The sequence below is a fragment of the Salmo salar genome, chromosome 03, assembly GCF_965601325.2.
Source record: "Salmo salar chromosome 03, fSalSal1, whole genome shotgun sequence".
Taxonomy (NCBI): Eukaryota; Metazoa; Chordata; class Actinopteri; order Salmoniformes; family Salmonidae; genus Salmo; species Salmo salar.
In genome coordinates this window covers 2,466,809-2,484,056 of record NC_138293.1, presented here as the reverse complement: position 1 = coordinate 2,484,056, position 17,248 = coordinate 2,466,809, and the positions used below count along the sequence as shown (strand labels likewise).

The 17,248-nt window shown below is 44.2% G+C and overlaps 1 protein-coding gene across 4 annotated transcripts in view; it reads left to right on the top strand.

The window, feature by feature from the left end:
• The first annotated feature begins 732 nt into the window (after window positions 1–732).
• Window positions 733–17,248, top strand: part of LOC106596267 (casein kinase I) — a 49,798-nt gene continuing 33,282 nt past the window's right edge. For 3 of the 4 annotated variants that reach the window (XM_045714393.2, XM_045714391.2, XM_082973176.1), the window contains exons 1-3: window positions 733–909; window positions 3,481–4,298; window positions 15,873–15,942. In XM_045714393.2, the coding sequence (XP_045570349.2) occupies window positions 4,071–4,298; window positions 15,873–15,942 (298 nt within the window). In that variant the 5' untranslated portion in view covers window positions 733–909; window positions 3,481–4,070. Of the gene's footprint in view, window positions 910–1,101; window positions 1,217–3,480; window positions 4,299–15,872; window positions 15,943–17,248 lie in introns of those variants that run through there. The other variant, XM_045714392.2, reaches the window with a different exon arrangement.

Genomic DNA, 17,248 nt, shown 5'->3' with positions numbered 1-17,248 from the left:
CCATGTGTAACTCTGTTGTATGTTGTCGAAACTGCTTTGCTTTATCTTGGCCAGGTCGCAGTTGTAAATGAGAACTTGTTCTCAACTTGCCTACCTGGTTAAATAAAGGACTTGTTCTCAACTTGCCTACCTGGTTAAATAAAGGTGAAATATTTTATTTTTTAAATCTAGTTTCCTACTCCGCTAGCCAGCACCTCGCCTTAATAGGTGTGCGTTTCTTTTTCTTCAAGACCATTTCCATCAGGCGACGTCTTGACAACTGATACACAGAAACGTGTCTGGAGCAGTAATATCTTTACATTCTGAGAACATGGCAACCCTGTGCTGTGTAGGCTGTTGATGGAACATTCTCCTAATAGTTGTGTCACTGAGTAGGCTGATACTCCATTTCATGTGTAAATACTCCATAATCAAGGCTCTACAGTGAAGATATGTATGCCCCACAATGCAATTATGCAGTTTAATACAACCAAAGTGGAATTATAACTTTTTTTTTGTATTGTTTATTGTCAAATTATTTAATTATTGTATATCTGTTTTAGCTATATAACACAACATTTCAACCTTGTTTAGTATTATCTAGTCCAAAATATGACATTATTCCAACATTTGTACAGTATCTGTATGGTGATCAGTTTCAATGTGAGACTTTTATTTTAAAGACGAATCGCAAATTCCACTATTTTGTGGCTAATCCTTATTGTGGCTATCTTCACACAGGTCGGACCGGTGGTGAACAGCGCAGCTGTAGCAAAATCTGTTCGGTTTGTTGCCTTTTTACCGGCAGTGGCGAGATTCAGCCAAACAGTCGACAGGCAAGGAGAGAGAGAGGAGTTAAATGGAAGAAAATTCATTTTCTTAAACTATACATTTGGAATTTCCGTGTCTTAAAAACCAGAACAGGAGAAGGTAAACGATTTAGTCTCTTCGTTGTTTGTTTTTGTTTTGTAAAAAAATGTCAATGTGTTGGAAGGAAATGTGCATCGTTCTCGACAGTAAAGTACGGATTAAGGAGTTGTCGTATTATTTTGTTTTTTTTTGTGCTTGGGAAATGTTTTATGTTGCTCTTTTTTTTTTTTTTTTAAACATAACATTTTTTTTTCTTTACACTTTTATTTATCGACAATTCACCGTACAAAAGTTGCCTAGAAATCAACTGCTAGTTACTAGCATCATTCTAGCTAGCTAACTTCCTGACTCTTGTGATTTATCTACGGTAGGTAGGCTAGTTAGCAAAGCCAAATGTACATATTACGGTAATTGCATTTTTTTGTTGATAGGTTGGCTAACTAACTAGGCATCCCTTGCAGGTAACTGGCTAACTAAGTTGTTAAACGTTAAGTTGGTTTACGTAGCAAGCGCTTGCTAACATTTAGTTAACCAAAGGTGAATCTGCCTGTCATAAGCTAACTTTAGCTAGGTGGCTAACTAACTTAGCTGCGACACCAGTTACTGATAAAACCCCTAACGTGAACTTTCTTTGCAAAAACCCCAGCTAAATCTTATAATTTAAGATGATAATTTATAACTTTTTTTTTTTAATTCTAACGTTATAGCTATTTTATAATCCATTGTCAACTACGACGGGAAGGTAGCTTGCTAAGTTAGCCGGCTGTCGTTAGGTAACATAACGTTAAACGATACGTAACTAGGAGAGCAGGTGAAGTAATTCAGGCCTAGCTTATCTCCCCGGTGTCGTGGTTAGCTTGTTGAAGCTGTGTAAACACAGCCCTAAACGATACATTACCTGGGTCATTTAAAAATAAAAAATGAATCAAGTCAGGTTTTAATAACTACTTTAATACAATGGTGTGTGTCGGTAATGTCAAACAACCATTTTGACTAAAGAGGCTAGCTAGCTAGCTAGCTAGCCAGGCAGTAGTTACTTATGGTGGACATAAGTCGATTGCTACCTTGCCTATTATGGCCAAAACCTTTTACAGTAAGAGTGTTTTCAAGCTACCTAGATGCAATCTACTGAAAATCAAGCTAATCTAGGTAGTATTGAGCTTAATAGATACTTGTTTGGTTGCTGTCTGTTTAGTATATTCATACTTGCAAACTAGCTAGCTACTGTAGTTTTCAAAACTGTGGGTAGCTAGACTGCAGGTAGGCTTGCAAACGTATCACAATGTTTTAGCAAGAACCATAATGTTCTCCTACAATCTACTCCCCAGGCTTTGCCCTTCTCTCTCTCTCTCTCTCTCTAAACCGAAAGCCTTATTTTGGCTGTTATCCCACTGGCAGTAGCACTGAAGTTTGATTACTAAGCAGTCTTATTCCTAAAACCACATAGATATTACATTTAGAGACTTTTTTTAACTTCCCAGTGAAAGGTTTGTGTTGGCATTGGTATTTTACTGCTGTGCTTGGTATTATTAAGAGCCAACTAGACCTATTCTAGTGATTTCTGTTCTTTTGGTCATTTGTTCACCTGACCTCAGACTCTCTCTAGTTGCTGGGTTTAGTTGAAGCTTGTGCTCAGAGAACAGTTTGTATAAATCACGTGTCTGTGTGTAGGGCCTATATCTGGAAGACAGCTCTGTGTTGCTCTGTCGTGGCAGGGAGGTTTCCCCACATGGCACCCTATTCCTTACATAGTGCACTACTTTAGACCAGGGCCTTATGGCGCCCTATTCCTTACATAGTGCACTACTTTAGACCAGGGCCTTATGGCACCCTATTCCCTACACAGTGCACTACTTTAGACCAGGGCTGGCACCATATCCCCTACATAGTACACTACTTTAGACCAGGGCTGGCACCATATCCCCTACATAGTACACTACTTTAGACCAGGGCTGCCACCCTATCCCCTACATAGTGCACTACTTTAGACCAGGGCTCATAGGGAATAGGGGCCGATTGAGAACGTAACCATGCATGTTGACTGGATGTGGTAGAAGTTAGGCCTGATTCAGATGAATGTGGGTTTGTTAGCCTGGATTAATACAGCACGGTTTATTGTAGTTGTCAGCAACTTCAGTTTATCTTTTAGTTTCACACGGAGAGTATAGTGGCTGATTCCTGAGGACAACACGGTACTTAGAATAACAAACTGTTACCCTTCTTCTGAATGTCAATTCAACAACAAAACTAAACCAATAATGCATTTATTTACTTGAACTTCTGTTTTCACATGGTTGAAGAATTATAGCATTGTTAGCCTATTGCTATAGCATTGTTAGCCTATTGCTATAGCATTGTTAGCCTATTGCTATAGCATTGTTAGCCTATTGCTATAGCATTGTTAGCCTATTGCTATAGCATTGTTAGCCTATTGCTATAGCATTGTTAGCCTATTGCTATAGCATTGTTAGCCTATTGCTATAGCATTGTTAGCCTATTGCTATAGCATTGTTAGCCTATTGCTATAGCATTGTTAGCCTATTATGTGTGCGTGCCAACCTGTAGATGAATTCAATATCCCCAGATTTGAAATGGTTGGTTAACGTTCTGTCTCGTTGTCTCTTTCCCCAGGTGTTCTTCCGTGAGAGGTAGAGCTGCTTTGTTAGCCTGTCTGTCTCAGTCCAATCATAGTTTCCAGACCAACCGCTCCACCAGGTCTATCAGACCGCTGGGAATGACTGCGCCTTCACAACCTCACCAGGAGTGGGCACTGGAGGATAACGCCCACATCAACCACACAGCCGGGAGCATCTTCCTACCTTTAGCTAGGATAGTTTACTTTGTTTGTGTTAGCCTGCGAGTCCAGTCCTGGGTTGAGAGAGAGCTTTGTTGCTGGTGATTGGAGAAGAGGGAGAGCTTTCCAAACCCAGACCACCAGGAGAGGAGAGACGGTGAAGACGGCTGCCCGATCCGGATCAGTTCGCCAGATCTTTACTCTCACTATTGCTGGCTTAATTAGTAGTTAATTAATCAGCTCAACCGTTTGAAGTCCATAGGCTAAATATAAATGATATGCAGACACACTTTCAGGACTACCTCCTGCTCAGTGTGAGGTGCTCTGTTCCCCTCCACGCCCCCTGCCGGTCTGGTGGATGTTTTGGCGGCTCTGAGGACTGCATGGCAGTGGAGTGATCGTGGAGAGGCCAGGGTACCACAAACTTATGGACTTTGACAAGAGAGGAGGAGGAGGAGGAGGAAAGGGGGAGGCAGAGGAAGGGAAGAGGATGTCAAAGTCCGGAGGGAGCCGTAGTCGCAGCTCGGGGAGCAGCTCCGGGGTGCTCATGGTGGGCCCTAACTTCCGGGTCGGGAAGAAGATCGGCTGTGGGAACTTTGGAGAGCTACGCCTGGGGAAGAACCTGTACACTAATGAATATGTGGCCATCAAACTGGTGAGAGTAACACTAACAGATATATATACACATGTAACCGATGTGAAATGGCTAGCTAGTTAGCGGTGGTGCGCGCTAATAGCGTTTCAATCGGGTGACGTCACTCAATCTGCGACCTTAAAGTAGTTGTTCCCCTTTGTGCTGCAAGGGCCACGGCTTTTGTGGCGCGACGGGTAACGATGCTTCGTGGGGTGTCAGTTGTTGATGTGCGCAGAGGGTCCCTGGTTCGAGCCCAGTTTGGGGCGAGGAGAGGGACGGAAGCTATACTGTTACAAACACACATCAGGGTTTCCGTTAGGAACATGTAGCGTCAAAAATTTGACCGGCAGCATTTTTAATTTACCAGACATTTCAGAAATTTACTGGACCAAATATGCATGACTGCGTAATGACAGAAATCACATTTGGATTCTGGTGTTTCATATGAACAGAACATGCAAGTCCACTTGGCAATGACGTATGTCCTTACCGCACACTTTGACCATGTTAGAATAAATGTCCACATGTACTTTTCCTCAGCCAACAAGATGAGTAACGAACAGTAAAATCACTAGCCCATGTATAGGTGGTAAGGTTGTATCCAGATGTTCATACCATCCATCTCTCACCCTGGGATTTAAGCTATTACAGTTTTAGTTCATAAGTGGGCACCAAAAAAAATTGATTTGGGTAAATGTGCACAAGTAAATGTGATTTTGCTAGAAATATGCTAACGACTGCAAAGGAAATGGGGATGACAAGTGAGCGCGTGCTACTTCTGGTGTTTAAAGTTAGTGAGGGAGATATAATACTCCAGCTTCAGTGATTTTTGCAGTTCGTTCCAGTCATTGGCAGCAGAGAACTGGAAGGAAAGGCGGCCAAAGGAGGAGTTGGCTTTGGGGATGACCAGTGAAATATACCTGCTGCAGCGCGTGCTACGGGTGGGTGTTGCTATGGTGAACAGTGAGCTGAGATAAGGCGGGGCTTTACCTAGTGAAGACTTATAGATGACCTGGAGCCAGTGGGTTTGGCAACAAATATGTAGCGAGGGCCAGCCAACGAGAGCATACAGGTCGCAGTGGTGGATAGTATATGGGGCTTTGGTGACAAAACGGATGGCACTGTGATAGACTACATCCAGTTTGCTGAGTAGAGTGTTGGAGGCTATTTTGTAAATTTCATCGCCGAAGTCAAGGATCGGTAGGATAGTCAGTTTTACAAGGGTATGTTTGGCAGCATGAGTGAAGGATGCTTTGTTGCGAAACAGGAAGCCGATTCTAGATTTAATTTTGGATTGGAGATGCTTAACCCTTTCACAAGTACCATCACACGGGTGTGATCGTTCTACAGTGGTCCCTGAAGCGTACGATCGCACCCCCTGTGATTAGAATACTCATTTAGAACGCTCGTTTAGAACGGCCAGTTTTGAATGACGCAACAATCACATTTGAGCTGGCCACACTTTTTAGCCAGCCTGCTTTTGTCTGGTAAAATGCAAGATTAACTTTAAGCTTAATATTAGAAAATGTAGCTGGCTACGCCCAGAAAAGTAGAGAGAAAAACAGGCTGGCTACGCCAAGAAAAGTAGAGAGAAAAACAGGCTGGCTATGCCCAGAATAGCAGGCTGGCTCTGCCCAGAATAGCAGGCTGGCTCTGCCCAGAATAGCAGGCTGGCTCTGCCCAGAATAGCAGGCTGGCTCTGCCCAGAATAGCAGGCTGGCTCTGCCCAGAATAGCAGGCTGGCTCTGCCCAGAATAGCAGGCTGGCTCTGCCCAGAATAGCAGGCTGGCTCTGCCCAGAATAGCAGGCTGGCTACGCCCAGAATAGCAGGCTGGCTACGCCCAGAATAGCAGGCTGGCTCTGCCCAGAATAGCAGGCTGGCTCTGCCCAGAATAGCAGGCTGGCTCTGCCCAGAATAGCAGGCTGGCTACGCCCAGAATAGCAGGCTGGCTACGCCCAGAAAGAAGTAGACTACTGGTTATAAAATCATTTCCTTCAAGGATAGGGTTGGATTTTGCCTAGGCTACTTTGAAGCAAGGTAAAAAAAAAAAGAAAAAAAAAAAGCCTCATAATGTTGTAAAATGTTAAGGTTTTCAAATGATTAAGTAGCTATATGTTTTCAAAATGCTTCCTGCCTCCATCGGATTGTGAAGTGGTTTGTGACTCGCTGATGAAGCCTTTACATTCCTTTTGCATTTGATATTTATTAGGATATTTATTAGGATCCCATTAGCCAATGACAGTCTTACTGGGGTCTGACACATAACGAAAAAAGACATTACAGACAAAATACTTTACAATTTTACAATTAACATGTAGTGTGTATCTATCTATCAGTTACATCTACAGTACCAGTCAAACGTTTGAACACCTACTCATTCCAGGGTTTTTCTTTATTTTTTACTATTTTCAACATTGTAGAATTATAGTGAAGACGTCAAAATTATGAAATAACACATATGGAATCATGTAGTAACCAAAAAAGTGTTAAGCAATTCAAAATATATTTGAAATTCTTCCAAGTAGCCGTCTTTTGCCTTGATGACAGGTGCTGTGAGGTGTTGCTTTATTTGTTTTTTTAAACCATATTTTCTGTTCACTTGCGCTATATAAAATGGGACTTCCGTGGCTCTGTATAATACTGTACGCTTTCTTTAATTTGTCCTGGATCTGGGGACTGGGAAAAGACCCCTGGTGGCATGTCTGGTGTGGTAAGTGTGTGTGTCAGAGCTGTGTGTAAGTTGACTATTCAAACAATTCGTTATTTCCAACACATTAATGTTTCTTATAAAAAGAAGTGATGCAGTCAGTCTTTCCTCTTTTAGTATTAATATTAACCCTCTGATTACAATGATGAGCAAGATGCGTTCTGGGCCAGCTGCAGCTTAACTAGGTTTTTCCTTGCAGCACTTGACCATATGACTGGACAATAAACAATATAAAATAAAACTAGTACCTGCAAGACTTGCTTTTTGGAGTGTGGTGTCAAAAAAGCAGAGCATCTCTTCATTGCGGATAGACCTCTCCCCATCGTTACAACCATTGAATCTATATGTTTTGACCATGATAGTTTACAGTCTAAGGTAACACCAAGTCATTTAGTCTCAACTTGTTCAACAGCCACCCTGTTCAGCTGAGGTCTAGAACTTGGGGAAGGATTTGTACCAAATACATTGCTCTTAGTTTTAGATGTTCAGGCCCAGTTCATTACTGGCCACCCATTCCAAAATAAACTGCAACTCTTTAAGGTTTTCAGTGACTTCATTAGCTGTGGTTGCTGATGCGTATATGGTTGAATCATCAGCATACATGGACACACGTGCTTTGTTTATTGCCAGTGGCAGGTCATTGGTAAAATTAGAAAAGAGTAGAGGGCCTAGAGAGCTGCCCTGTGGCACACCACACTTTACCTGTTTGACATTAGAGAAGCTTCCATTAAAGAAAACCCTTTGAGTTCTATTAGATGGCTCTGAATCCACGATATGGCGGAGGTTGACAAGCCATAATGCATACGTTTTTTTCAACAACAGGTTATTGTCAATAATATCAAAGGCTGCACTGAAATCTAACAGTACAGCTCCCACAATATTCTTATTGTCAATTTCTTTCAACCAATCATCAGTCATTTGTGTCAGTGCCGTACATGTTGAGTGCCCTTCTCTATAAGCATTCTGAAAGTCTGTTGTTAATTTGTTTACAGAGAAATAGCATTGTATCTGGCATTTTTTCCAACAGTTTGCTAAGAGCTGGCAGCAAGCTTATAGGTCTGCTGTTAGAACCAGTGAAGGCTGCTTTACCACTCTTGGGTAGCGGAATTACTTTGGCTTCCCTCCAGGCCTGAGGACAAAGACTTTCCTCTAGGCTCAGAGTAAAGATATGACAGATAGGAGTGGCTATAGAGTCAGATACCATCCTCAGTAGCTTTCCATCTAAGTTGTCAATGCCAGGAGATTTGTCATTCTTGATCTATAACTATCATTTTCCCACCTCTCCCACACTAACTTAACAAAATTCCAACTTGTAATGCTTTTATTTCATTTATTTTTAATGCACGAGTATGCATGTTGTTGGCATTTCCTGCCTAAGTTTTCCCGCTTTTCCAATGAAATAATCATTCAAATAATTGGCAGCATCAAATGGTTTTGATGAATAAGCCATCTTATTCGATGTAAGTTGGAGTTGAATTTGTTTTTCTGCCAATAATTTCATTTAAAGTACTTCCAAAAAAAATCCCATCATTCTTTATATCGTTGATCTTCGCTTCATAATACAGGTTATTCTTATTGTTGAGTTTAGTCACATCATTCCTCAATTTGCAGTAAGTCAGCCAGTCAGATGTGCAGCCAGACATATTAGCCACTCCTTTTGCCCCCATCTCTTTATCCCCGTCTCTTTCAGCCATACGTTTTTTTTCAATTCCTCATTAATCCATGGAGCCTTAACAGTTCAAACAGTCAGTTTCTTAACAGGTTCATGTTTATCAACAATTGGAAGAAGCAATTTCATAAATTCATGAAGTGCAGCATCTGGATGCTCCTCATTAATCACATCAGACCAATAAATATTTTTAACATCATCCACATAAGTCACAACAAAATCTTTTGTATGATCTCTTATACACTATTTTAGGCCCAGCTGTTGGAACTTTGGCTTTCCTGGATATATCCACTATATTGTGATCACTGCATCCAATGGGTACGGATACAGCTTCAGAACAAAGTTCTACAGTATTAGTAAAAATGTAATCAGTACATGTGGATGATCTTGTTCCTGTAGTGTTTGTAAACACCCTGGTAGGTTGATTAATAACCTGAACCAGATTTGAATGGGGAAGGGTGCTTCAATTATCAGTCGATAAATAAAATAAATAGCTGTTTTTAATCGTGGCCCCCCCCCAAAAAAACTATTTTTAACATACTATTGCATTTAGAATTGTTGCACAATGATTGGGTTTATACAACTGCAGTCTGACAGGAAAAAGAGCTGTGACACACAATTATGCAAATTTACCCATAGGCCGATGTTAAACAAGTCTATTTACATCAATAAAAAGCATTTTGCAATGATTATATATTTTTTTTGCCTTCTCCTGGCCGGTGCCAATTTTATTGATTGGTTTGTTAATTTTAACGGCCACCAAAAGCCAGTTATTACCGGCTAACACATTCAAAATCCTGTTTTCCATAACCTGAATCTTGATGAAGGAAAAAGGAAACCGCACACTGCTCTTGATAGTATCACTGATATTTAATAAGCTTTACGCGTCGGCCTCACGGCCTTCGTCAGAGCTTTACGCGTCGGCCTCACGGCCTTCGTCAGAGCTTTACGCGTCAGCCTCACGGCCTTCGTCAGAGCTTTACGTGTCGGCCTTCGTCAGAGCTTTACGTGTCGGCCTCACGGCCTTCGTCAGAGCTTTACGTGTCGGCCTCACGGACTTCGTCAGAGCTTTTGTGAATTTTCTGAAAACAGCACCTCTATGTAAACCTAGCCCCAAACCTAGCCCCCTATCTCACAAACAATACAAAAGTGAAAAGAACATGAATTATGTGCCTATTTCAGATTACTCTGTTTTTCGTATGATGTACCGAATGATTAATGAATACTTGCTGTGTCCTCATTGAGGTTTTATGGATGTATTCAATGCGTCTTATTTATACACTTTTGTATTGTTTGTGAGATGCATATTGTTATGTTTGGTAGCACTTATTTATTTTTCCTTTGCCTCCAACCCCTTTCCATGCGTGGAACGGATGTGGGTGGGGCTAGGTCTACATAGAGGTGCTGTTTTCAGAAAATTCACAAAAGCTCTGACGAAGGCTGTGAGGCCGACGCGTAAAGCTTATTAAATATCAGTGATACTATCAAGAGCAGTGTGCGGTTTCCCTTTTCCTTCATCCTGTTTCAACTGTTGCCATGCACCTGCAATAAGATTGCTCAGATGTGCGAGTAGCCTTTTGAATTTCATAACCTGAAGCTTGTTTTAGTCCTGACTTTTCAAATTGTTTCTTGTTTTCCTGCCTTGTCGGGACATTCTGGTGCCTTGTCGGGACATTCTGGTGCCTTGTCGGGACATTCTGGTGCCTTGTCGGGACATTCTGGTGCCTTGTCGGGACATTCTGGTGCCTTGTCGGGACATTCTGGTGCCTTGTCGGGACATTCTGGTGCCTTGTCGGGACATTCTGGTGCCTTGTCGGGACATTCTGGTGCCTTGTCGGGACATTCTGGTGCCTTGTCGGGACATTCTGGTGCCTTGTCGGGACATTCTGCCTTGTCGGGACATTCTGGTGCCTTGTCGGGACATTCTGGTGCCTTGTCGGGACATTCTGGTCCTGATAATGTAGGAAAATATGTTTGTACACACACACACACACGCGCTTTTATTACTTAGTGAATAGTGACGTTGGACTTGGAGCCTTTGCGATTGCACGTCGGAACATATTTTTTTCCCCTCCATTTAAATCTTACCAGTTGAATTTTAAAGGTGGTACACAGGTCCTACCTTAGACTGGTAATGCTTCCCAGATTAGTTCTGCTCTGGTTCATATTCCAGCAGCATGTACTGGCTGACCGACGACGTTAGATTAACCATCTAATCTACCATGACGTCATCTAGCTCTAATAATCCCTGCTTGTTATTACATAACGCTTCCTTCAGTATGGCCGCGGAGACGGTCTGCCTCGACATAACGCTTCCTTCAGTATGGCCGCGGAGACGGTCTGCCTCGACATAACGCTTCCTTCAGTATGGCCCCGGAGACGGTCTGCCTCGACATAACGCTTCCTTCAGTATGGCCCCGGAGACGGTCTGCCTCGACATAACGCTTCCTTCAGTATGGCCCCGGAGACGGTCTGCCTCGACATAACGCTTCCTTCAGTATGGCCCCGGAGACGGTCTGCCTCATATCACCCTGCTCCTTAAATAATGTACCATTGTTCTGACTGCGGGCCCGGTCGGACGCGGGTTCGTCTGTGGCCCGGCGGGCCCGGTCAGACGGGGGGGTCGTCTGTGCTCGGTCCTCTTTCATTGTTCATAATGTGAAGCTGCTTGACATTTTCTAGTTAAACTCTACCTTGTAAGTCACTTCATGTATCTGGAAACCAACAATGATGAAAATATTTTTAAGTATTGACAGGTCCTGTCAGTTATTGGTCCAGGGCAGGCGATGACAATCTGACCTATTGCACTTAGCCTATATAGAGAATGAGGTACACAGTGATTTTTTTTTTAAATTTATTTTGTTAATAATGAAATAAATGATTATTCGGAAACCAATTTGTGAGGGACTGTTTTAGGAATAGTTCTGACTCATCTCTAGCGCTCTGTCTGTTCTCTCTCTCTCTCATGAGCGCGATCTGAGTAATGGATTTTATCAAACGGATTATAGTTATATAATTCATTATGAAAAAGAACATGCATGCATTACAGCTTCCAGTGCCTTAATACCCATTACTTAACATGGGCTTGTGAATGAGAGAGTGGGGGCAGGGCAGGTCGGGGCCAGGTCGGGGCCAGGGCGGGGCCAGGGGGCGGGGTCGGGGCGGGTCAAAGGGGTCGGGGCCAGGGCGGGGCCAGGGGGCGGGTCAAGGGGTACATTTGGCTGGATGAAGTCTAATGCAGGGTTTTTATACTCAAAATGTCAGAGGGTTGGGAGGATAGCAGACTCGATACCCTACGACGTCCGGAGAACAGCTGGTTTTCTGTTCTATAGTATGGAACCCCTGGAGCAAATTAGGGTTCAGTGCCTTGCTCAAGGACACACAGGCAGATCTTTAACCTTGTCTGCTCGGGTATTCGGGGTTGATCTGTTGTACGAGACGGGACCGGGGAGAGACAGGAGGGGGGTTGATCTGTTGTACGAGACAGGACCGGGCAGAGACAGGAGGGGGTTGATCTGTTGTACGAGACAGGACCGGGCAGAGACAGGAGGGGGGTTGATCTGTTGTACGAGACGGGACCGGGGAGAGACAGGAGGGGGGTTGATCTGTTGTACGAGACAGGACCGGGCAGAGACAGGAGGGGGGTTGATCTGTTGTACGAGACGGGACCGGAGAGAGACAGGAGGGGGGTTGATCTGTTGTACGAGACGGGACCGGGGAGAGACAGGAGGGGGGTTGATCTGTTGTACGAGACAGGACCGGGCAGAGACAGGAGGGGGGTTGATCTGTTGTACGAGACAGGACCGGGGAGAGACAGGAGGGGGGTTGATCTGTTGTACGAGACAGGACCGGGCAGAGACAGGAGGGGGGGTTGATCTGTTGTATGAGACAGGACCGGGGAGAGACAGGAGGGGGGTTGATCTGTTGTACGAGACGGGACCGGAGAGAGACAGGAGGGGGGTTGATCTGTTGTACGAGACAGGACCGGGCAGAGACAGGAGGGGGGTTGATGTTGTACGAGACAGGACCGGGGAGAGACGGGAGGGGGGTTGATCTGTTGTACGAGACAGGACCGGGGAGAGACGGGAGAGGGGGTTGATCTGTTGTCCCAGGTCTAAATCAGTCCCTGATTAGAGAGGAATCACCCACCTGGTGTCCCAGGTCTAAATCAGTCCCTGATTAGAGGGGATGAATGAAAAAACACTGTAGAACTGACTAAGAGGTCAAGAGTGGAGTTTGAGGGACTTATAGGATATAAAAGATTTTGTCTAACTTGAAAGACTTATTTGCACAAATTTGTAGGTTATTTTCATACTCATTTTCTTTAGGCTTTATTTATTTAGTAACTTGTTCAGGTTTACCATTGGCAATAGTTTTCATAGTTTTGCTTTAAACCATCAGTGTATATGGTGATTTATTTTAGATATACAGGGTTGATAATTTCACATTTACGAGACCTGCTGCATGGTCAAGGCTAGAGGAGAAAAGCAGCTCATTAACTTCCAAGTGGTCAAAACCTTTTAGATTTTTTGAGATCAGGTGTGAAATCCAAAGTTGTACTATATATTCATTGGCTATGTCATAGCTCATTTGTAAACATTGATACATTATGAGCTCAAACAATCTGCAAAAATGTAAATGTTAAAAAATTTTAAATCTTGATTCATCCCCCCCCCCCCCCCCCCAAAAAAAAAAAGCTATAGATGTACTATTGTAAAGTGGTTGTTCCACTGGATATCATAAGGTGAATGCACCAATTTGTAAGTCGCTCTGGATAAGAGCGTCTGCTAAATGACGTAAATGTAATTAGTGTGTGATGGTGATTTCAGAACCAAAGTGGCTTAGGTCGCATACATAGTACACCATAGACATGCATAATTTACACACACACAGGTCAGCTCAGAGGCCCAGCTCATGAGCTCAATCAGCTGCAGATTTTCACATCGATTTAGTTCTCGAATCAAACCAAATCGCATGGATTAGTTTCAAACTAAAAGTGTATCATTCCCGTATCGGAGCCCGTCTATCTAGATGTGTATCGAATCGTCTTGAAAGGGGAAAAAGCTCCTTTTTAATATTTAGGATCAGTTCCGTAGACGAAAGGCCCTTTCAGTTTTTAGCCCAGCCCATGTTCATTCAAAAGCTATAGGCTAAATCATTTGTTTTATCTGATTTGACTAAATGCACAATTTGTAAGACATTTTAAAATAACTTGTATGCTAAACCATCCTTTGTGACATCGTTATTCACCATCGACGATAGATGACGCAATCGTAAAATCGGTCAACCCTTGATACTGCTAGCTGTACGTAGACCTACTGATCCTCTCTGCCTACTCTCTGCTAGCTGTTCGTAGACCTACTGATGCTCCCTGCCTTCTCTCTGCTAGCTGTACGTAGACCTAAAGATGCTCCCTGCCTACTCTCTGCTAGCTGTTCGTAGACCTACTGATGCTCCCTGCCTACTCTCTGCTAGCTGTACGTAGACCTAAAGATGCTCCCTGCCTACTCTCTGCTAGCTGTACGTAGACCTAAAGATGCTCCCTGCCTACTCTCTGCTAGCTGTTCGTAGACCTAAAGATGCTCCCTGCCTACTCTCTGCTAGCTGTACGTAGACCTAAAGATGCTCCCTGCCTACTCTCTGCTAGCTGTACGTAGACCTAAAGATGCTCCCTGCCTACTCTCTGCTAGCTGTACGTAGACCTAAAGATGCTCCCTGCCTACTCTCTGCTAGCTGTACGTAGACCTAAAGATGCTCCCTGCCTACTCTCTGCTAGCTGTACGTAGACCTAAAGATGCTCCCTGCCTACTCTCTGCTAGCTGTACGTAGACCTAAAGATGCTCCCTGCCTACTCTCTGCTAGCTGTACGTAGACCTAAAGATGCTCCCTGCCTACTCTCTGCTAGCTGTACGTAGACCTAAAGATGCTCCCTGCCTACTCTCTGCTAGCTGTACGTAGACCTAAAGATGCTCCCTGCCTACTCTCTGCTAGCTGTACGTAGACCTAAAGATGCTCCCTGCCTACTCTCTGCTAGCTGTACGTAGACCTAAAGATGCTCCCTGCCTACTCTCTGCTAGCTGTACGTAGACCTAAAGATGCTCCCTGCCTACTCTCTGCTCGCTGTACGTAGACCTAAAGATGCTCCCTGCCTTCTCTCTGCTCGCTGTACGTAGACCTAAAGATGCTCCCTGCCTTCTCTCTGCTAGCTGTTCGTAGACCTAAAGATGCTCCCTGCCTACTCTCTGCTAGCTGTTCGTAGACCTAAAGATGCTCCCTGCCTACTCTCTGCTAGCTGTTCGTAGACCTAAAGATGCTCCCTGCCTACTCTCTGCTCGCTGTACGTAGACCTAAAGATGCTCCCTGCCTTCTCTCTGCTCGCTGTACGTAGACCTAAAGATGCTCCCTGCCTACTCTCTGCTAGCTGTTCGTAGACCTAAAGATGCTCCCTGCCTACTCTCTGCTAGCTGTACGTAGACCTAAAGATGCTCCCTGCCTACTCTCTGCTAGCTGTACGTAGACCTAAAGATGCTCCCTGCCTACTCTCTGCTCGCTGTACGTAGACCTAAAGATGCTCCCTGCCTTCTCTCTGCTCGCTGTACGTAGACCTAAAGATGCTCCCTGCCTTCTCTCTGCTCGCTGTACGTAGACCTAAAGATGCTCCCTGCCTTCTCTCTGCTAGCTGTTCGTAGACCTAAAGATGCTCCCTGCCTTCTCTCTGCTAGCTGTTCGTAGACCTAAAGATGCTCCCTGCCTACTCTCTGCTAGCTGTTCGTAGACCTAAAGATGCTCCCTGCCTACTCTCTGCTAGCTGTACGTAGACCTACTGATGCTCCCTGCCTACTCTCTGCTAGCTGTACGTAGACCTAAAGATGCTCCCTGCCTACTCTCTGCTAGCTGTTCGTAGACCTAAAGATGCTCCCTGCCTACTCTCTGCTAGCTGTTCGTAGACCTAAAGATGCTCCCTGCCTTCTCTCTGCTAGCTGTTCGTAGACCTAAAGATGCTCCCTGCCTACTCTCTGCTAGCTGTACGTAGACCTAAAGATGCTCCCTGCCTTCTCTCTGCTAGCTGTTCGTAGACCTAAAGATGCTCCCTGCCTACTCTCTGCTAGCTGTTCGTAGACCTAAAGATGCTCCCTGCCTTCTCTCTGCTCGCTGTTCAGAACATCCTGTGGGGTTAAAGTTATTCTCTAACACTCATGTTGTTTTTCTCATTTCCAGGAGCCCATCAAGTCCCGGGCCCCACAGCTCCACCTGGAGTACAGGTTCTATAAACAGCTGGGGAGTTCAGGTCAGTGAATTATAACGACAGAAGGTTGTGAGAATATGGTATTGAATCCTAGGGTCGCATCTGAAATGACACACTATTCCCTACGTAGTGCACTACTTTTGACCAGAGCCCTATTCCCTATGTAGTGCACTACTTTTGAACAGAGCCCTATTCCCTATGTAGTGCACTACTTTAGACCAGAGCCCTATTCCCTATGTAGTGCACTACTTTAGACCAGAGCCCTATTCCCTATGTAGTGCACTACTTTAGACCAGAGCCCTATTCCCTACGTAGTGCACTACTTTAGACCAGAGCCCTATTCCCTACGTAGTGCACTACTTTTGACCACAGCCCTATGGGGTGAGATTTGGGACACACTAATAGATGCTTGTTGTTTTCCTCTGGTTGAGATCTGTGGCCATGACAGATGGAAGTTTTTTATTTATTTTTATTTCACCTTTATTTAACCAGGTAGGCCAGTTGAGAACAAGTTCTCATTTACAGATGCGACCTGGCCAAGATAAAGCAAAGCAGTTCGACACAAACAACAACAGAGTTACACATAAACAAACGTACAGTCAATAACACAATAGAAAAATCTATATACAGTGGGTGCAAATGTAGGGAGGTAAGGCAATAATTGGCCATAGTGGCAAAATAATTACAATTTAGCATCAACACTGGAGTGATAGATGTGCAGATCAAGATGTGCAAGTAGAGATACTGGGGTGCAAAAGAGCAAGAGGGTAAGTAATAATATGGGGATGAGGTAGTTGGGTGGGCTATTTACAGATGGGCTGTGTACAGGTACAGTGATCGGTAAGCTGCTCTGACAGCTGATGCTTAAAGCTAGTGAGGGAGATATAAGTCTCCAACTTCAGTGATTTTTGCAATTCGTTCCAGTCATTGGCAGCAGAGAACTGGAAGGAAAGGCGGCCAAAGGAGGTGTTGGCTTTGGGGATGACCAGTGAAATATACCTGCTGGAGCGTATGCTACTGGTGGGTGTTGCTATGGTGACCAGTGAGCTGAGATAAGGCGGAGCTTTACCTAGCAGAGACTTATAGATGACCTGGAGCCAGTGGGTTTGGTGACAAATATGTAGCGAGGGCCAGCCAACGAGAGCATACAGGTCGCAGTGGTGGGTAGTATATGGGGCTTTGGTGACAAAACGGATGGCACTGTGATAGACTACATCCAGTTTGCAGAGTAGAGTGTTGGAGGCAAGTTTGTAAATGACATCGCTGAAGTTAAGGATCGGTAGGATAGTCAGTTATACGAGGATATGTTTGGCAGCATGAGTGAAGGATGCTTTGTTGCGAAATAGGA